The 18,926-nt window shown below is 44.3% G+C and overlaps 1 protein-coding gene across 2 annotated transcripts in view; it reads right to left on the bottom strand.

The window, feature by feature from the left end:
• LOC138754218 (synaptosomal-associated protein 23-like) overlaps positions 1–18,926 on the bottom strand; it is a 47,729-nt gene that overhangs the window by 28,097 nt on the left and 706 nt on the right. The window contains exons 2-3 of one of the 2 annotated variants that reach the window (XM_069918140.1): positions 7,735–7,856; positions 3,040–3,113 (exon numbers count right to left, since the gene is read on the bottom strand). In XM_069918140.1, coding sequence (XP_069774241.1) covers positions 3,040–3,096 — 57 coding nt within the window. In that variant the 5' untranslated portion in view covers positions 3,097–3,113; positions 7,735–7,856. The remainder of the gene's footprint in view (positions 1–3,039; positions 3,114–7,734; positions 7,857–18,926) is intronic. The other variant, XM_069918142.1, reaches the window with a different exon arrangement.

Raw genomic sequence — 18,926 nt, 5'->3', positions numbered from 1 at the left:
AAGAGCAGAAATCTCGGAACAAACCTCTGTAGAACTTGACTTGTCATTGACCTCAAGGTAGAATATTTTGCATCTCCTACTACCCTCTGCTTTCTGCAGGCAAGCCAATTCTGAATCCACACAGCCAAGCTTCCATGGATCCCATGCCTTACAACTTTCTGAATGAGTCTATCATGTGGGACCGTATCAGACACCTTATTAATATATACTCCATATCTACTGCCCATCTTCATCAATTTCTTTTGTCACTTCCGCAAAAACCTCAATTAAGCTTGTGAGGCATGACCTACCTCTCACAAAACCAAGTAATTATCCCTAAAAAGACTATGCTTCTCTAATTGCTCATGAATCTTGTCCTGAAGAATCTTCTCCTATAGTCCATAGAAATGAATAAATGTATTCCATTGGAAAAAATAACATATAATTTAAGAAATAACATCACAGTACTCGAACAAATTTGGGAACCGTACATGGGACCACAACAGAGAAGTCCTACTGCGGACCTCCACCCCCTAAAAGGACAAAATGAGAAGAAGACGAAATGAAATGACCCAGTTGTGTAAAAGTAGATGACACAAATTTCTTGTTTATTTTCACTGTGTGATGACATCGTTTAAAGGTTTTGATGTATCATATATGTTGAACGTTGAGTGGGTGGGGAGGGTGAAGGAGGGAGGGAAGGAAGGGGGGAAAAGGGGAGAAAATGACACTGTGTATATTCAAGAGGGAAATCTTTGTGTGTATTTCGGTCAGTATGGTTCATAGCATGAAAAATAAAAAAATGTTAAAAAAAATAATCTTCTCCTATAGTTTGCCCACCACTGACATCACTATAATTCCCAGAATTCTCCCTATCATCCTTTTTAAACAAGGGTACTACATTTTCCATTCTCCAATCCTACGGTACCCTTCCTGTGGCCAGGGGGGATGAAACGATCATTCCCACTATCCCTTGCTTCCTGTGGTAACCTGGGATATATTCAGGCAACATCAGTCTTAATGTTTTTAAGAAGATCCAGCAGTTCCTCTTTCTTAACCTCATTATGCACCTTAACCTCAACCTCAAAAGCACACAAGCTTTTTCTACACTAGCAGAGGTATTTGTGATCAGATACCAACATGCTCTGGACAGTTCCCTTTGAATTGGAAGAGAGCAAATTTCATGTCGCTGTTGAAAAAAGAATATTGGTAGTTAACTATAGGCCTGTAGACCTCATGTCTACAGTTGAGAAAAATGCTTGAAGCAACTATTAAGATTGAAATAGCGAGACACCTGGAAAGAAATTGTTCCACCAGGCAGGCACAGCATGGACTGAGGAAGGGAAGGTCATGTTTGACAAATTTACTGGATTTTTTTTGAGGATTTAACAAGTGCAGTGGATAGAAGGGAACAGTGGATGTTGTGGACTTGGGTTTCCAGAAGGTGTTTGATTAGATACCATAAGACTTATCCATAAGATAAAGATGCATGGAGTTGGGGGTAAAGTACTAGTATGGATAGAGGATTGGATTACCAATAGAAGCAAGAGCTGGGATAAATAGGCGTTTCTCTGACTGGTGAGTGGAGAGGAGTGCTGGCAACTGTTCACAATATTTATTAATGATTTTGTAAAGGGGACTAAGTGTGACACATTAAAGTTTGGTGATTAAATTAAATAGATATGGTGCGGAGAATCTGCAGGGATATAGATCGATTAAATGAGTGGGCAAGGGTCTAGCAGATGGAGTATAATGTTGGTAAACGCAGTTAGTCAAGAAAGTCTGCAGATTCTGGGGTCGAGCCACTACACAAATGTGCTGGAGAAACTCAGCAGATCACACAGCATCCACAGAACCATCATTACAGCACAGAAACAGGCTGAAGGGGTCTGTATCTGTGCTGCAGTGTTCTATGGATCTATGGCCCTTCTAATCTGTACCAATCCATTTTTCTGCCTAGTTCCACTGACTTGCACCCTGTCTTCCATACCTCTCCCTTCTATATACCTGCCCAAATTCTTCTTAAATGTTAAAGTTGAGCCTGTATTCACCACTTCAGCTGGCAGCTTGTTCCACACTCCCACTATTCTCTGTGTGAAGAAGGTTCCCCTTGTGTTCCCCCTTTTGCACTTAACCCATGTCCTCTGGTTTGTATCTTATCTGACCTCAGTGGAAAAAGCCTATCTATATTTATTCTGTCTATCTTCCTCATATTTTTCAATACTTCTATCAAATCTCCTCTCATTCTTCTACACTCCAGGGAATAAAGTCCTAACGTGTAACCTGAGTCCCTGTAAGTTAGTTCCTGAAGTCCAGGAAATATCCTAGTAAATTTTCTCTGCACTCTTTCTATCTTATTGATACAAAGGTAAGGAAGTAAAGGGTGCCTGTGTTCTCTGTCAGGTGATGATTACATTTAACTCCCCAATATAACGAGGAAGCTGATGACAGCCCTCAAGGATCCCAGCCCCGACGGTTCCCACAAGTCATTATCTTGACTTCTGCACCCTGGTGTAAACCTCCGGGCTCCTCAATGGTCCACTGTTGTGGTCTCCAACCCTGTAGGATCTTATCCCAGACTTCTCCTTCATTGTGGCATGGTGTTCTCCCTTTCTGGTGACCTGCATCGGTCCACTGTTCCCCCAGAGCATGCAACTTAAACAATGGGCACCGCCATTTTGGGCATGGGCCTCTGTGAGTTCCAGAATATTAGAAAACACCGTAATATCAGTTCTAAAGAGGGTTTAAATCTGGATGAAATATTAACAACTGGGCATTAGAACCCTATGGAGGAGCACTGGAAGATACGTTCCCGCTCTCCATTTCTCCTGGGACTGTATCAGCGACAGTGACCATCTTATCTCTTGGGCCAAGTATAACCTAATCAAAGTTTTATACATCTCCACATTCTGGGATTAGGACAGCTAATAAGAAGGGTATCTCAATCTTTCTGTATCACGTGGGCTCAATAAAGTGGAAATGTTTTACAAACATCCACTTTTGTTCGATTACAATTATTCAATGGCAACCTTCCACTAAAATCCGACAGCTGTGACTCACCTCATCTGCCACCTGGTTCGCACGGAGTTGTACATCTTGAGCAGACATTTCTGCCATGCTGATCAGATCCAATCCTGTCAAAGAGAGGGAAGAGTGAAGCAAAATCAGAAACAAACTGGCATCGAGGATAGTCATCGAATCATTGTGCTCCAGCATGAAAACCAGCTCTTTGACAATCTGTCCATGCTGACCAAGGTGCCCTTCTGAGCTCGTTCCATTTTCCTATATTTGTCCCACATCCTCTACGCCAATGGTTCTCAACCTTTTTCTTCCCCCTCACATACCACTTTAAGTAATCCCTATGCCATTGGTGTTCTCTGATTAGTAAGGGGTTTTTTAAGGTGGGAAGGGAAGGTTGATAATCACTGCTCTAGACCCAATTATTACGGAAATATTTGGCTTGAGAAAAACTGTCATTGGCCCATTTCCTTTGGAGTTAATAAACCATGCACATAACAAGTCAATGAGAGATGATTCAAACTTTTTCTTTCCACCCACATCCCACTGTAACCAATCCCTTACTATGGCATAGGGAATTACTTAAAGTGGCATGTGAATGGAAATAAAAAGGTTGAGAACCACTGGTTACATCTATCCTATCTATTTATCTGTCCAATTGTATTTTGATGTTGTAATTATGCCTACCTTTTCAGCTCATCCCATATACCCAGCACCGTGTGAAAGATCCCCTTTAAATGTTTTCCCTCTCACCTCAAATCTCTACTTTCTAGATATTAGCCCCTCCTACTATGGGAGAAAGACAGACTATCTATCCTATCAATACCTCTCATAATTTTATAAACTTCCTCTGCTCCAAGTTAAAGCCTTTCCATTCTTCTCATAACTCAAGCTATCCGGTCCCATTCTCTCAAGCTTACTCACATCCTTATGATGGTGTGGCAGCCAGAAGTGCCACAATATTCTGTACATCTTGTACAGTTGCAACGTTACAGCCCAACTCCTGTACTCTTCCTTCATCACCCTAATGTCACTTCCATAGAACTATGTTTTCCTGTATCCCTGCATCTCCCTGTCCAACACTCATTTAACTTTGCAATTGTTCGTTAAATTTCATCTGCCATTCATTTGTCCCTTGCATCAGTTCAATTGGATCCTGCTGTAGCCTTTGATAACCATCACTTTCTACTGCTTTTGGTGTCATCACAAACTTGCAATCATTGCTACCTGTGTTGTCATCCAAATCGTTAATACAGATAGACAAACAAGAGTGAACCCAGCACTGATCCCTGCAGCAAAACACTGGCTATACACTTTCAATCTGAAAAGTAACCCTCCACCACCACCCCTTCCTTCATATGATTTTGTAACCAATTGGCTAGCTCATCCTTAACCCTTCCAGATTAGTCCAACACATGGGACCTTGTGCTGATGTTCCAATGAGATAGTAAACAGTCTGTCATTCAAGTCATGTGAAAGACTATGAAAAACAAGCAAGTTATTCCTCATGAAGATGAGTGGCTAAAGCTACTACAGGATCTAAACCAACTGATAAAGTGGACAATGGAATGGCAGATGGAATTTATCTCTGACAAAGGAAGTTCTTGGTGAAGAATAAAACTTGCAGCTGCTGGAACCTTAAGCTGGAGGGGTATCAGTAGGTCAGACAGCATCCATGGGTAGAAACAGTCAGTCAACATTTTGGGGTGGGATCCTTTATCCAGACTCAAGTAAAAATGGTGTGATATTACATATATGTAGAGAAGCTGAGGGAGTCTGCAAGGTTCTCATGGATGTTTGTGGTTAACCTAACAATAAGGTGGAGAGATAGAGATCTGGAAAGGAAGAAACAGATATGTAGTTGAGGGTTGGATGGAAACAACGATCAAAAGTACTGAAATTTTCAAGTTCTAGATGAGTGCAGGGAGCAGCACCAATGCAGTTGCTGATGTACTGGAAATAGAAATGGAAGAGCAGGCCAGGGTGGATTTAAAATTAAGTACTCCACTGAAACACTATCAATGACTCCAAAGATTAGAAGTTACCTGACTGATAGGCTTTTATTACCATAAACAGAAGGCAAGTCTCATTTTGCTGACCTGAACTTGTTCTGGGGGAGGGATATGGCTTTGCCACTTTTATTAGAGGAATCAAGGGGGAGAAGCCACAGGTACAATCAGCCAGGAGTGGGCCAGCCATACACATTCAAACAGTATTAACAGTGATTCCACCACATCCACAAATCCCACAAAATGACATGTAATATGGGCACATGAGAGTGGATCTCATCACATGTTTGATCTGGACAATGTGTGTGGAGTTGAAGAAGTTGTACATTACAAAAATGAATTCAGCCAGGTGAATGAGTGTGGACAGTGAAGACGACCTGACTCGGCCTCTGCTCCTAGGAAGCCTTGTGGCCTCCCCTGCACCAGAAAAAACAAATGTGACTCTGTGATCTCCTGTACATTATGGTCCAATGCAAACTTGAGGGACAACATTTCATCTTCTCCCTACACTCTGCAGGACTCTCCAGAGTGCAAAAATCTCCAACTTTTGGTAACTTACTCTCTTTATGACTGTATTAAAACTGCCATTTTTGGGACACCATTCCGATTCTTTTCTGATGCGTTGTCCAGCTGCCTGAACATGCAATTAGCAACAGATAAAGGAGTTTAATCTGCTCATAATTGTTCAGTAGGGCATTTGGTGTCACTGCAGAGAGATTTCCTTTCTTCTTCACCCAGTCTTCTCCCCATCTTCTCAGTTCTCCAGACTCATTTCTTTTCTTTTTTTTTCTGTTCTGATGAAAAGTATTGGACCCAAAACATTAACTTCATTTCCACAGATGCTGCCTGACCTGCTGAATATTCACTCCATTTGCTTCCTTTATTTCAGAATGCCAATATCTGAAATTTATTTTGCGTTTAACATCCCTCTTTTCAATGCCAGCCCTAGTTGAGACTGGAGTGCTAAGTTCTTTTTAAAATTGGCCACATTACTCAGTGTAACATCTGCTATTGATTTGTATATTTATGATTCAATTTGACTACAGAACAAGACTGATGATGTACAACTTTAAATATTTTTATGCTGCCTAACCAAAGTCCTCAGCAAAATTTTAAATAGAAAGAATGGGGCAGGAGAGTCAATCCAAAAACACAAAGTTTCTAAGTTTTAGTTTACTTGACACACTGTACTTAGTACTGCAAAGAGTTTTTCTGCAAGCAGTTTAATCTACGCACAAGCATATAAAGAAGGCAAAAAAACAATGGCATAGATTAATTAGTACAGAGCAAGAGTTGTGGAATTCACTCTGAAGCCTGATGGTTGCAGATATTAAACTCTAGATTCATCCCTTGCATTGCACATAATCAAACCTCTACAGCCATTTTTCATTTGCTAAATACGCACTACTTACAATGCATTGCTCATCTCAGCCAGTTTCACCAAAACAAGCACAAAGCAGGAATCTCACAGATCAGTCAACCAAGGCAGGTGCAACTTTGCTAAAATAGAGAGTAACCTGTGCCCACCCACTTGCAAAGTTGGTAACAGGTAAAACTATCTACGAAGAACATGATTTACAGAGCCATAGGGTTAGACAGCCCTATATGACTGTATAAGGTCATATACAGGACATTCAGCCCAACCTATCCACCTCAATCAACTTGTCTCCCCAAGTTAGTGCCATTTGAATGTGTTTGGGCAATATCCCTCGAAACCTGTTGTATCAATTCAATTAAACAGAAAAGTCTGCAGACTTGTGCCTGCAGTAGTGCAACACTTGCACCCACACCTTCTCCCTCACCATGGTCCAAACAGGCCTTTCAACACTTCACTTGTATATCCAGAGCATTTATTTACTGCATCCAGTGCACCCTCTACATTGTAGAGACCAGTCGCAGATTGGGAGATTGCTTCACACCTCTGTTCACAACCAAAGCAACATCCCAGCTGCCAATCATTTAAATTCTGGGTCACACTCCCGTGCTCACATGTCTGTCCATGGGCAGTGAACTGGGATTCACTGGTAGTGTGTTGTACTGAAGGCTGGTCCTGCCTCACAGGTCCATCTGCTCACATATAACCCTGATTTCCTGCCTAAATCCATAACCCTTCCGAAGACCACTGTGAAACCCTACCCATAGTTGTAAGCTAATAAAAGCATTTGAACTCCCTCCAGTTGTGAGAGCTTTTATTCACACTACAATTTTATTAGCTTATTCCCTAAAAGATGAAAGCGTTACTCAAGCCAGAGATGTTGCTGATAGAGGGAAGAAACAAAAGGGTATGTAGTCATCAGGAACTGCTCTACACGACGCTGCCATCGAGGCGTTGAAGGCTTGGTACCTGAAGTCGCAAAATGAGGTCCTAGCGAGGCACTGACTTGCTCTACCTTGCCAGTGGCCAGGAGAGACCATTGATGATTACCTGCTGGATCTGTGGACGCTTGAGAAGAAGTACAGGAATGAAGTGACTACGGGCCACGTTCATGAGGAAGAACAGATCTGGGACACTCTAGTCGCGGGGGTCCCCTCGAGGTACATGAGGCAGCCCCAAGCTGTCTGCCCCAAATTCACCTGAACCCACTTGCTGTGCAACACGCTGAGGAAACAGTGCTAAAAGGCTCGGCAGCCTTCTTGCCTCGACCTAAATTCAAACTCAGCACCATCATTGTCAGAGGAGAAAGGAGGGCGGCCATCTTGCTGCACCATGAGGTCGACGCCATCTTACCTATGCAGGGCAACCCCAGGACGGTGGGGGCCACTTGAGTGAGGAGTATGGAGTCTCCGGGGTCCTAGCCTCAATGGTCCTAGGTTAGGACAGGCCTCACCAGCTCAGCAACTCCATAGTGACTGTGAAGATAAATGGACATTCCACTAAATGCCTAGTCAACACAGGCTCTACTGAAACCTTCATAGACTCACGGAATATGCAAAAATATGCAAAAACCTAAAGATGTATCCTTCCAATTATTGCATATTCCTTGCATCTCATTCGCCCTCTACGTATGTTCAACAACATTGTACCATCTCTCGTTTGAAGGTGGGTAATTTTGTAAATTTTGCTTGTATATACTTGATGAATTGTGTGCTCCAGTCTCATTGGGTCTGGACTTCCTGTGTTACCTTAAAAGTGTGACCTTGGAGTATTCTGATCCCCTCCCCCCAGAACCCACATGCAGTCTCTCCACACTGAATATCGAACTCCCCTCCTCTCTTCCCGAATCTGTCCTCCGACTCCAAACCTATTGCTACCAAGAGCAGGAGGTACAGTAGAGCAGATTAAAATTTCATAAAGTCTGAGACACAACGTCTACTCGACGAATGTAATCATCAAACCTAGCATGATAGGGGAAAACAAGTCCAGGCTAGTAATTGACTACAGCCAAACAATAGTAACCGATACACACTCCTGGACGCATACCCCTTCCCTCAAATTTCGGACATGGTGAATGGTATTGCGCAGTTTCGGGTCTATTTGACCATTGACGTGAAAACTGCTTATCACCAGCTGCCAATCTATTCCGAGGACCGGCATTTGAGGCTAACGGTCGTCTCTATCAATTCCATAGGGTCCCTTTTGCTATTTCTAATGGGGTTTCTATCTTCCAGAGACAGATGGACAGAATGGTGGATTAGTATGGGTTGAACGTTACCTTCCCCACCATGATAATGCCACCATCTGTGATCACACCTTGGAAGACCAAGATGCCAACCTCCACAGTTTTCTCCACACGGTAAAAGCCCTGAACTTCACAGAACTCTGACAAGTGCATGTTCAGGACAAAATGTCTGGCTATCCTTGGCTATGTGGTAGAGATCACAATAGGATGCACCCCCTGTTAGAGCTCCCCATTCCCAGAACCACAAAGACTCTGAGGAAATTCCTGGGGTTTTTCTCGTATTACGCCCAGTGGATCCCTCAATATGCTGATAAGGTTTGTCCTCTCTTAAAAGCCCCTAAATCTTCCCTCTAGGCTGAAGCCCAAATGGCTTTTAACTTCCTCCAGAACCACATCGCAAAAGCTGCCATTCCAAGTGGAAAGCGGCGCTTCAGACGTAGCCCTGGCCGCTATCCTCAACCAGGTGGGCAGGCCGGTTGCATTTTTTTCCCCTCAGACATTACAAGGCCATGATCTCCAGAACCCATCTGTGGAAAAGGAGGTTCAAGCCATTGTAGAAGCCATGAGACACTGGAGACACTACCTGGCCGGTAGAAGATTTACACTCCTCACTGACCAGTGCTCGGTCGCATTCATGTTTAATACTGTCAAGAGGGGAAAAATCAAAATTGACAAGACTGGTAGGTGGAGGATCGAGCTCGCCACCTACAATTATGACATTGTCTATCGGCCAGGTGCCCTTAATGACCCTCCAGATGCCTTATCCAGAGGAAGCTGTGCCTCTTCACACACAGGCTCACTGCGGTCTCTGCATGATGAGCTCTGCCATCCAGGGGTTACCCGCATGGCTCACTGCCCTACTCCTTCGAAGATGTCAGGGAAATTACCAGGTCTTGTCAGGTCTGCGCGGGGTGCAAACCGGACTTCTACCACCCCGCAAAGGTGCAATTGATCTAGTCATCCAGGTCCTTTGAACAGTTCAGTGTCGATTTTAAGGGAGCTCTCCCCTCCACGAACGGGAACACCTTCTTCCTCTCTATCACTGATAAGTACTCCTGCTTCCCGTTCATCATTCCATGTCCAGACACGTCTACTTCATCAGTCATAAAGGCACTAGACTCCATTTTCGGGTATCTCAGCTATATTCAAAGCGACCGGGGCTCATCCTTTGATGAGCTATGTCAGTACCTGCTGGTGAGGGGAATCGCGTCTAGCAGGACTACTAGCTACAACCCCCGGGGGAACGGGCAGGTTGAAAAGGAGAATGCCATGGTCTGGAAGGCTGTCAAACTGGCCCTGAAGTCACAAGGCCTTCCAGACTCATGCTGGCAGGAAGTCCTTCCTATGGCACTCCATTCCATCTGGTCGCTACTATGTACCACGATCAACGCTACTCCTTATGAGCTCCTATTCATTTTCGACAGAAGCTCAGCATCAGGACCTACTCTCCCAATCTGGCTCACCACTCCTGGTCCAGACCTTCTCAGGAAGCACGTGAGGAGAAGCAAGACTGACCCACCCCCCAGTGGAAAGGGTGAAACTGCTCCATACCAATCCCACATACGTCTATGTAGAGTACCCGGATAGCAGAGAGGACACAGTCTCCATCAGGGTCCTGGCACACCCCCAGAAGAGGGTCTGTTGCCTCGGGTATTCTGTGAGCCATGGAGCTCATTCTCGCCACCCCCAGTCATAGCCCCGGGGATCCAGTTCAGGAGGAAAGTGTTCAGCCTTTTTCCCTGTACTACCTCACCCAGAAAGCCAGTATTTGTTTGCCTTTACAGAGCCACAAAGTCTCAGCACTCCTCTTTGGGGTGCCTTGTATAATCCAACGGCCGTCGGCTCTTTACAAGCTTTAAAAAGCCTTTTTAAAGGAGCTGACGGTAGTTAATTTTAAAATCCCACATCCGTGGGATCTGCCCCAAGATGGTGACACCTGTGATCGGCTGCAGCAACGAGGGGGGATGCAGACTCCGGGGAAGCAGAGGACTGGAGCAAGGCACAGAAAATTGGGAGACAACCCCCACCCCCCACGTTTGAGAAGGAGAAGCAGAGATGACCCATAGGACAGTAACCTTGGAGGCACACCAGTGAGGGGCTCTGAGGTTGAAGAACATACAGGAGGCAGGCTGTTGGTGATTCGAGGTGAGGTGCACTCATAGGATGCGGGCTGCTGGTGACTGCAGTTAGAGGACTCATACCAGGCTCTGGACTGCTGGAGACTGGCTGATGGGGTACCAGGTATTGGAACCAGGGTGTGAGGGTGCTGGAAGATTCCTGATCGTGCCAGAGGTGCGCATCTGGAGTTTGGTTTGGTGATGGTTCAGGGCTGCGGGAGCACTGGAGGCGAAGCCATGGACATTCAGTGACCCTGAGGAGACGGGGGAATTCTTTTGCTTTGTTTTCTCTGGCTGTAAGGGACACCAGACAATTTTTTCTGAAATCAAATCCTTGTCTTCCTTAGGGTAGATTAAAGGAAATTTTGTATAATATCACATTTTCTGTTTTATTTCCTGACAATAAAATAATCTTGAATCGTATTGTAATGAACAGTATATTTGGACAAGAATGCCTCAAGGCTACATTGAAAGTCCCGCTGCGACCGTTCGACATGATTTAGAAAACCTGCAGCACTCCTGCTAATTCTACAGATTCAATATGCTTATCTTTTTTTTCTGGTGGCTTCACTTAACCTGGCTACATGTGTTAAAGACTCTTTTACCTTGTTGAAATGTTTAGCCAAATGACATTGTTGTTCACAAGGAAAAGTTCTGTTTTGTCAGACTAAAGTACAATATCTGGGTTTCGAGTTGCAGGATGGCACGCAATGACCTGGCCCCACGCATGTACAGGCTGTACTGAACAGACGGTCCTGACTAACAAAAAGGATGTGCTGTCATTTTTTGGTATGATAGGGTACTGCCACCTGTGGATACCCAGCTAACGGGAATTGGACACTGTCTTAAAAGTGTTGCGGAGTGCACCGGAGCAGATTCAGTGGACTCTGGAGCAGCAAGAAGCTTTCTGTTCTTGAATTGGCACGTGGAATTATGACATTGTGGCATTTAGTGAAACTTGGTTGCAGAAGAGTAAGACTGGCAGCTCAATGTTCTGAGGTTTCATTGCTTTAAATGCGACAGAATGGGGAAGGGGGGAATGAAAGGGGGAGGAGTGGTATTGCTTGTCAGAAAATATCACAGCTGAGCTTAGACAGGACAGACCAGAGGGCTCATCTACTGAGGCTATATGGGTGGAGCTGAGGAATGGGAAAGATATGTCCACACTAATGGGATGAGAAACAAAGATGAACATCTGTCAATGCGCCCATCCCCTATGGGTTATAATCACGAGTGATCCTGTAGGCAGACACTAAGTAAATAAGGTTGGGTGAATGGAAGTGAAATTAGGCTGAGTGTGTTAATCCAAAGTGGGATCTGTGGAAGAAACTTCATGAAGAAAGGATTGACATTGTCACTAACATAATTGGCAGACAGCCCGTTTTAATACAGCATCTGTTCAGCGAGATATTATTTAGAAGCTAAGTTGAGGCCTTAACCGCAGTCAAAGACATTAACAGTGGTTATTGACACATTCTTCTACAAATTGGACAAAACTAAATTTTAAAAGACAAAAAATGTAATGAAGTTCTTGGTGGAATTTTCAACAGGTTTATCCCATGATGTAATCCTATTTTCTGTCCAACTTGTTTGTCATTCTGCACAAATTTTCATACTTATGGAAGTAGATTTCAGAGCCTGCTGCCTACTCTCCACGATTTATCATGTGAAATAAAGTCTGTGAAATAATACGCGAGGTCTCCGATTTTTTAAATTTCATTGACACCAAGGAAACATAGAGACAACATACAAACTCCTTACTGACAGCAACTGGATTCAATCCCAGGTTGCTTGTGCTTTAACAGCATTGTAACTTGTCCGTGAACTACTCTTTGCAGACGATGCCGCTTTAGTTGCCCATTCAGAGCCAGCTCTTCAGCGCTTGACGTCCTGTTTTGCGGAAACTGCCAAAATATTTGGCCTGGAAGTCAGCCTGAAGAAAACTGAGGTCCTCCATCAGCCAGCTCCCCACCATGACTACCAGCCCCCCAACATCTCCATCGGGCACACAAAACTCAAAACGGTCAACCAGTTTACCTATCTCGGCTACACCATTTCATCGGATGCAAGGATCGACAACGAGATAGACAACAGACTCGCCAAGGCAAATAGCGCCTTTGGAAGACTACACAAAAGAGTCTGGAAAAACAACCAACTGAAAAACCGCACTAAGATAAGCGTATACAGAGCCATTGTCATACCCACACTCCTGTTTGGCTCCGAATCATGGGTCCTCTACCGGCATCACCTACGGCTCCTAGAAAGCTTCCACCAGCGTTGTCTCCGCTCCATCCTCAACATTCATTGGAGCGACTTCATCCCTAACATCGAAGTACTCGAGATGGCAGAGGCCGACAGCATCGAATCCACGCTGTTGAAGATCCAACTGTGCTGGGTAGGTCACGTCTCCAGAATGGAGGACCATTGCCTCCCCAGGATCGTGTTATATGGCGAGCTCTCCACTGGCCATCGTGTCAGAGGTGCACCAAAGAAGAGGTACAAGGACTGCCTAAAGAAATCTCTTGGTGCCTGCCACATTGACCAGCGCCAGTGTGCTGATATCGCCTCAAACCGTGCATCTTGGCGCCTCACAGTTCGGCGGGCAGCAACCTCCTTTGAAGAAGACCGCAGAGCCCACCTCACTGACAAAAGACAAAGGAGGAAAAACCCAACACCCAACCCCAACCAACCAATTTTCCCCTGCAACCGTGTCTGCCTGTCCCGTATCGGACTTGTCAGCCACAAACGAGCCTGCAGCTGACGTGGACATTTACCCCTCCATAAATCTTCGTCCGCGAAGCCAAGCCAAAGAACCATGTCACCCACATAAGGAAGAGCAGGTCATCCTATCTTTCGATCACATCATCCATCATCATCTATCTCAGCACCATATTCCAACAGTATACCTGTATCCCTTAATTATACAGTATACCATGCAAAAATCTGTTAATTTGTTTTGAATGAACTTACACAGCCCTCTCTGGATGAGAATTATTTATCTGCTCGGTGAATAAAGTTCTCATCTTTTTTTTGAATATTATATTTTTGGTTTTCCAAGAACCTCACAAATCCAAAACAACAATTCAATCTTTCTCAGCAATGATATATTACATTCAGAGTCCATTTTTCCCCTGCCCAACCCTCTCCCTTCCCTCCCATACCCTAATACCACAAGAAAAAGATTATGTAAATTAAACAAAGAACCAAAAATCTATCGTGTCACTGACCCTTAAAGGAACCAAATATAAACCCAGAGTAACATGAAGTAAAAAAGATATAAAACAAGAGCACGTCATCTGCGCCACGACCCACTTCATTTATCTCAATCGTTCCATTATTAGTACAGATTTTTACCTTTCTTCTATTTACAAGGGGTGGAACTATATCTGCGTTTCTATATGTTGCAGTTAACGCAGCCATACCCTAACGAATGTCTCATATTTTCTCCTTAAATTGTACGTGACCTTCTCCAGGGGATTACAACACTGTATCTCCATATTCCATTGTATAATGTTCAGTTGGAAGTCAGACTACCACGTGACCGTTATACACTTCCTCGTACTGACAAGGCGACTTTCACAAACTGGATTTGGAATCTGAACAGTTTAAAACTCAGATCCATAATGTTTCCCAGAAGGGACAATTCTGAATCCTGTGGAAAATCTACTTTTGTAATTTTTTTCCAAAACGTCCCCTGGGCCCTCCCAGAAGGATCTCACCTTTTGTAAACAGCCAGGTTGAGTGGATAAAGGTTCCGATCTCCACACCACATCTGAAGCACACTGGAAAGTTCTCATCTTGGTCTAAAATTATCTTACCTTATTCTGAGCCTGTTATCCCTTAATTGTAGTTAGCATCAAGTTAAGAAACACTTAGATGCTTTGGCAAATCCTTAAAATAGATGGTGAAAATATAATATGGAAGCAGATACCTAGAGTAAGCTCACCAGCCACTCTTTCTGACCACAACCACTCTTTCCATGTCCTCAGACATCCTGAAAACTGCCAATTTATGTGCTGAGCAAACTCATTAACTGAACTTCCAAAAAAGGATCTTGTTATTCTCACTCTGCCTTCTGTCCCATAAAGAAATTTGAATCCATATTATACTATTGCCTGCAATTCCTCAAGCTCTAATCCCACTGACCAAACTGTGTGAAATCTTACCAAAAGCCTTGTGAAGTCAAAGTTCACCTCATCCATTGGTTCCAACGTATTCAGTCTCAGCCTTAAAAGAACTCAAAAACTATTTTCCTTTCTGAATTAAATACATGTAAAAGTATTTAGACTTCCAGAACAGTAATTGTTTTCCTTCTTCTAAAAATCATGGATTTCCCTATACTGTGGCACGGGGTTGGTGGAGCAGTTAGCACAACGCCTTTACAGCGCCAGCGATCGGGACTGGAGTTCGAATCCCACACTCCTGTAAGGAGTTTGTACATTCTCCCCGTGTCTGCGTGGGTTTTCCCCGGGGGCTCTGGTTTCCTCCCACCAATCAAAACTTATTGGGGGTTGTAGGTTAATTGGGTGTAAATAGAGTGGCATGATTTCGTGGGCTGAAACTGACTTGTTACCGTGATGTACGTCTAATTCTTACCTGCATCTCCACTATTAATCCCACATCTGCCCTGGCCCCTCCGCCTTTAAACGCAACAAGTACAGGCTTCCCCATGTCCTCACCTACCACTCTACCAATCCTTGCATCCTCTGTAATTTTTGCCACCTACAAGGTGATCCCACCACCAGACACATCTTCCCCTCTCCACAGGAACTGCTCCCTCTGGGACTCACTCATCCCGTCTCACTAATCGCCTCCTTGGTACCTACCCCTGCAACTGCATGAAAAGCAATATTTGTACTTACATCTCCTCCATCACCATTATTCAGGGCCCCAAACAGTCTTTCCAAATGAAGCAACACTTGTGAATCTGCAGGTATCATCTACTGCATACGGTCCTCCCATTGAGGCCTATTCTACATTGGAGAGACTGGACGCAGACTGGAAGATTGTTTCCTTGAACACCTTTGCTCTGTCTGCTGCAATAGTGGTTACCTCCAAGTGGCCAACCATTTTAACTCCACACCCCATTTCAACACTGACATGTTGTCCTTGCACTGCCAAACAAAGACCACCAGCAAATTGGTGAACAACATCTAATATTCCACCTGGGCACTCTCCAACCAGATGGCATTAACACCAACTTCTCCAGTTTCTGTTAGGACTAACCAGTCTCTCTCTCTCTCTCTCTCCCTATATCCCTGTCTCCTTTTCTCCTGCCAGCCTCTCCCACCCCCTTCCTTCTCCATTCAGAGAGCTGCTGCATCCCCATCACTTCTCAGTTTTTTTACTCTTCTGCCCTCTCATCCATATCCACCACTGACCACTTGCTTGTTGGCCTGAGTACCCCCCACTTTTTTATTCAGGTACCTGCCTCCCTTTTTGTTCATACCTTGACGAAGGGGTCAGGCCTGAAACATGGGTTATATCCCTTTGCTTCCTGTAGACGCTATGACAATGGTTCTCAACCTTTTTCTTTCCTCTCACATACCACTTTAAGTATTCCCAATGCCATGTGCTCTGTGATTAGTAAGGATTGCATAAGGTGGGATGTGAGTGGGAAGGGAAGGTTGAGAATCACTGCCCAAGACCCAATTGTCATTGGCCCATTTCCTTTGGAGTTCTGAAACCGTACACATAACAAGTCAATTAGGGATGATTAAAACAGTGGTTTTCAAATGTTTTCTTTCCACCCACATACCATCTTAAGTAATCTCTTACTAATCACAGAGCACCTATGGCATAGGGAATACTTAAAGTGGTATGCTAGTGGAAAGAAAAAAGTTGAGAACCACTGCACTATGTGACCTGCTAAGTTTCTCCAGCACTTTTGTGTATGCACTACAATCACAGCATCTGGAGACTTTCCTGTTTAATTTCCTTTTTAAATCAAGATTGTTCAATCCTTAATTTTTTTTGGTGTTGTCATTACATCCTTCATTACAAACTCCAGTAATTTCGCTACCCTTGGCATGAGGCTAATAAGTGACAGCTACCTATTTTGACAATGTCCCATCAAACAAGGAGGTGCAGCATTTGGATAGAGACTGCCCCTTTGCTGGGGGGGGGGGGAAATGACCTAACTGGGCCAGCAGTCGCAGTCACACCAAGAGCATCGTGGTCAGCTCTGAGCCTCAGATAAGAAGGGTGAAGTCAGGTAGAGCGATAACCATAGTGAAATCAATAGGGTAACAGAGAGGATTTCTGTGGCCACAAAAGAGACTCCAGGATAGTGTGTTGCCTCTGGGGTGCTCAGGTCCAGGATGTCTCTGAGTGGGTGCAGAGTATCTTAAGGAGGAAAGAGGTCATGGGACATACTGGTAGGAGTGGGGTAGAGGTCCTGCAAAGTAAGTTTAGGGTATTAGTAAAGAGACTGAAGAGCAGGGCCTCCAAGGTGGATTACCCAGCACCATGAGCTAGGGAAGGTCAGAACAGGAAGTTGGTGCATGCAGACAAACGTGTGACTGAGGAGATGGCGCAGGGGGCAGGGTTTCAAGTTCTTGGATCATTGGAACAATATCTGGGAAGGGGTGACCTTTGAGGGATGGGTTTGCTCCTGAACTCGAGGGGAATCAATATCCTGGCGGGAAGGTTCGCTAATGCTGTTGTGGCCAGGGGTGGGTTGGAGTACAGGGATCATATTGGTTGCCAGTGCTGTTCCACAGGGGTTGGTGTTTTTTAAATGTATATTAATGGTTTAGACTATGGAATTAATAGCTTTGTGGCCAAATTTGCAGATGATACTAAGGTTGGTGGAGGAGCAAGTAGTGTATAGGAACTGGGAGGCTGCAGAAGGACTTGCATAGATTAGAAGAATGGGCAGAGAAGTGGCAAATGAAGTATAATATCAGAAAGTGCACGGTCATGCACTTTGGTGGAAAAAATAAACAGGCAGACTATTTTTTTAAATTTAGACATACAGGCCATTTCAGCCCACGAGTCCGTGCCATCCAATTCACACCACATTAACCTACACCCCCAGTATGTTTTGAACAGTGGGAGGAAAACAGAGCCCCTGGAGAAAACCCACACAGACATGGGGAGAAGGTACAAATTCCTTACAGTCAGTGCGGGATTCGAACCCCGGTCCTGTCCCAATTGCTGTAAAGGCACTAAGCTAACCACTATGTCAACCATGCCACCCCAAGTGGGGAGAAATTAAAAATACACAGTTGCAAAGAGTTATCATATGTGGAGGGTTTGACAGCTCTTGGCCTGTATTTGTTGGAATTTAGGAGAATGGGGGTGGGTGGGGGGGGGGGGGGGAAGAGATCTTTTAAACATTTTGAATGTTGAAAGGCGTGGCCAGCGTAGATGTAGAAAGATTGTTTGCCATGGTGGGAGAGTCTAGGACAAGAGGACACAACTTCAGGATTGAAGGGGGTCTGCTTAGAACAGAAATGCATAAGAATTTCTTCAGCCAGTGGGCAGTAAATCTGTGAAATTTCTTGCCGCATGTGGTTGTGGATTTCATGTCATTGGGTGAATTTAAGACAGAGACTGATAGGTTCTTGATTAGCCAGGGCACCAAAGGTTATGGGGAGAAGACCAGGCAGTGGGGCTGTGGGAATATGGATCAGCTCATGATTAAGTGCAAGGCAATGGGCAGAATAGCTTATTTCTGCTCCAATGTTTTATGGTTTGAACCTTAGCAGTAATGAGCACAAAATCGAGCATGACCTTTGCAAAGACAGTGAGCCCTGTCTTTATGCCCTCACCTATGAAAGGTTAAGTTAAAATTCTGCCTGCATCAAGTGCTCCTATCAGACTGGAATAGTATGCTCTCCAATCCAATGATCAATAACTGGAGCCCAGTTCAATGACAGAGATGAATACATACATTGGACATTGGAATGTCAAACACACAGACAAGAGACAACACTGACAATTCTTCCATTAAAAAAAGAGCTATGTCAAGCCATTCACAGCAGTTTGTTGAACTCAAAGGTTTTAAACTACAAACTATTTTAACCAAGTATATTCTGACACTTTCAGAGCTGCTTCAATTTTATTCATTAGCAATGGAGGCCTTTGAGTGTCAGAGTTGTGTGGAGATCAAATCATTCCTGCAAACTCCTGGAGGTGATTCACTTCTTAAAGTAATTCCCGACTCCAGTGTTCATTCA

This window comes from Narcine bancroftii, chromosome 2 (genome assembly GCF_036971445.1).
Source record: "Narcine bancroftii isolate sNarBan1 chromosome 2, sNarBan1.hap1, whole genome shotgun sequence".
Taxonomy (NCBI): domain Eukaryota; kingdom Metazoa; phylum Chordata; class Chondrichthyes; order Torpediniformes; family Narcinidae; genus Narcine; species Narcine bancroftii.
Note: the sequence above shows the minus strand (reverse complement) of the source record. Positions and strands in the feature narration are given on the sequence as shown.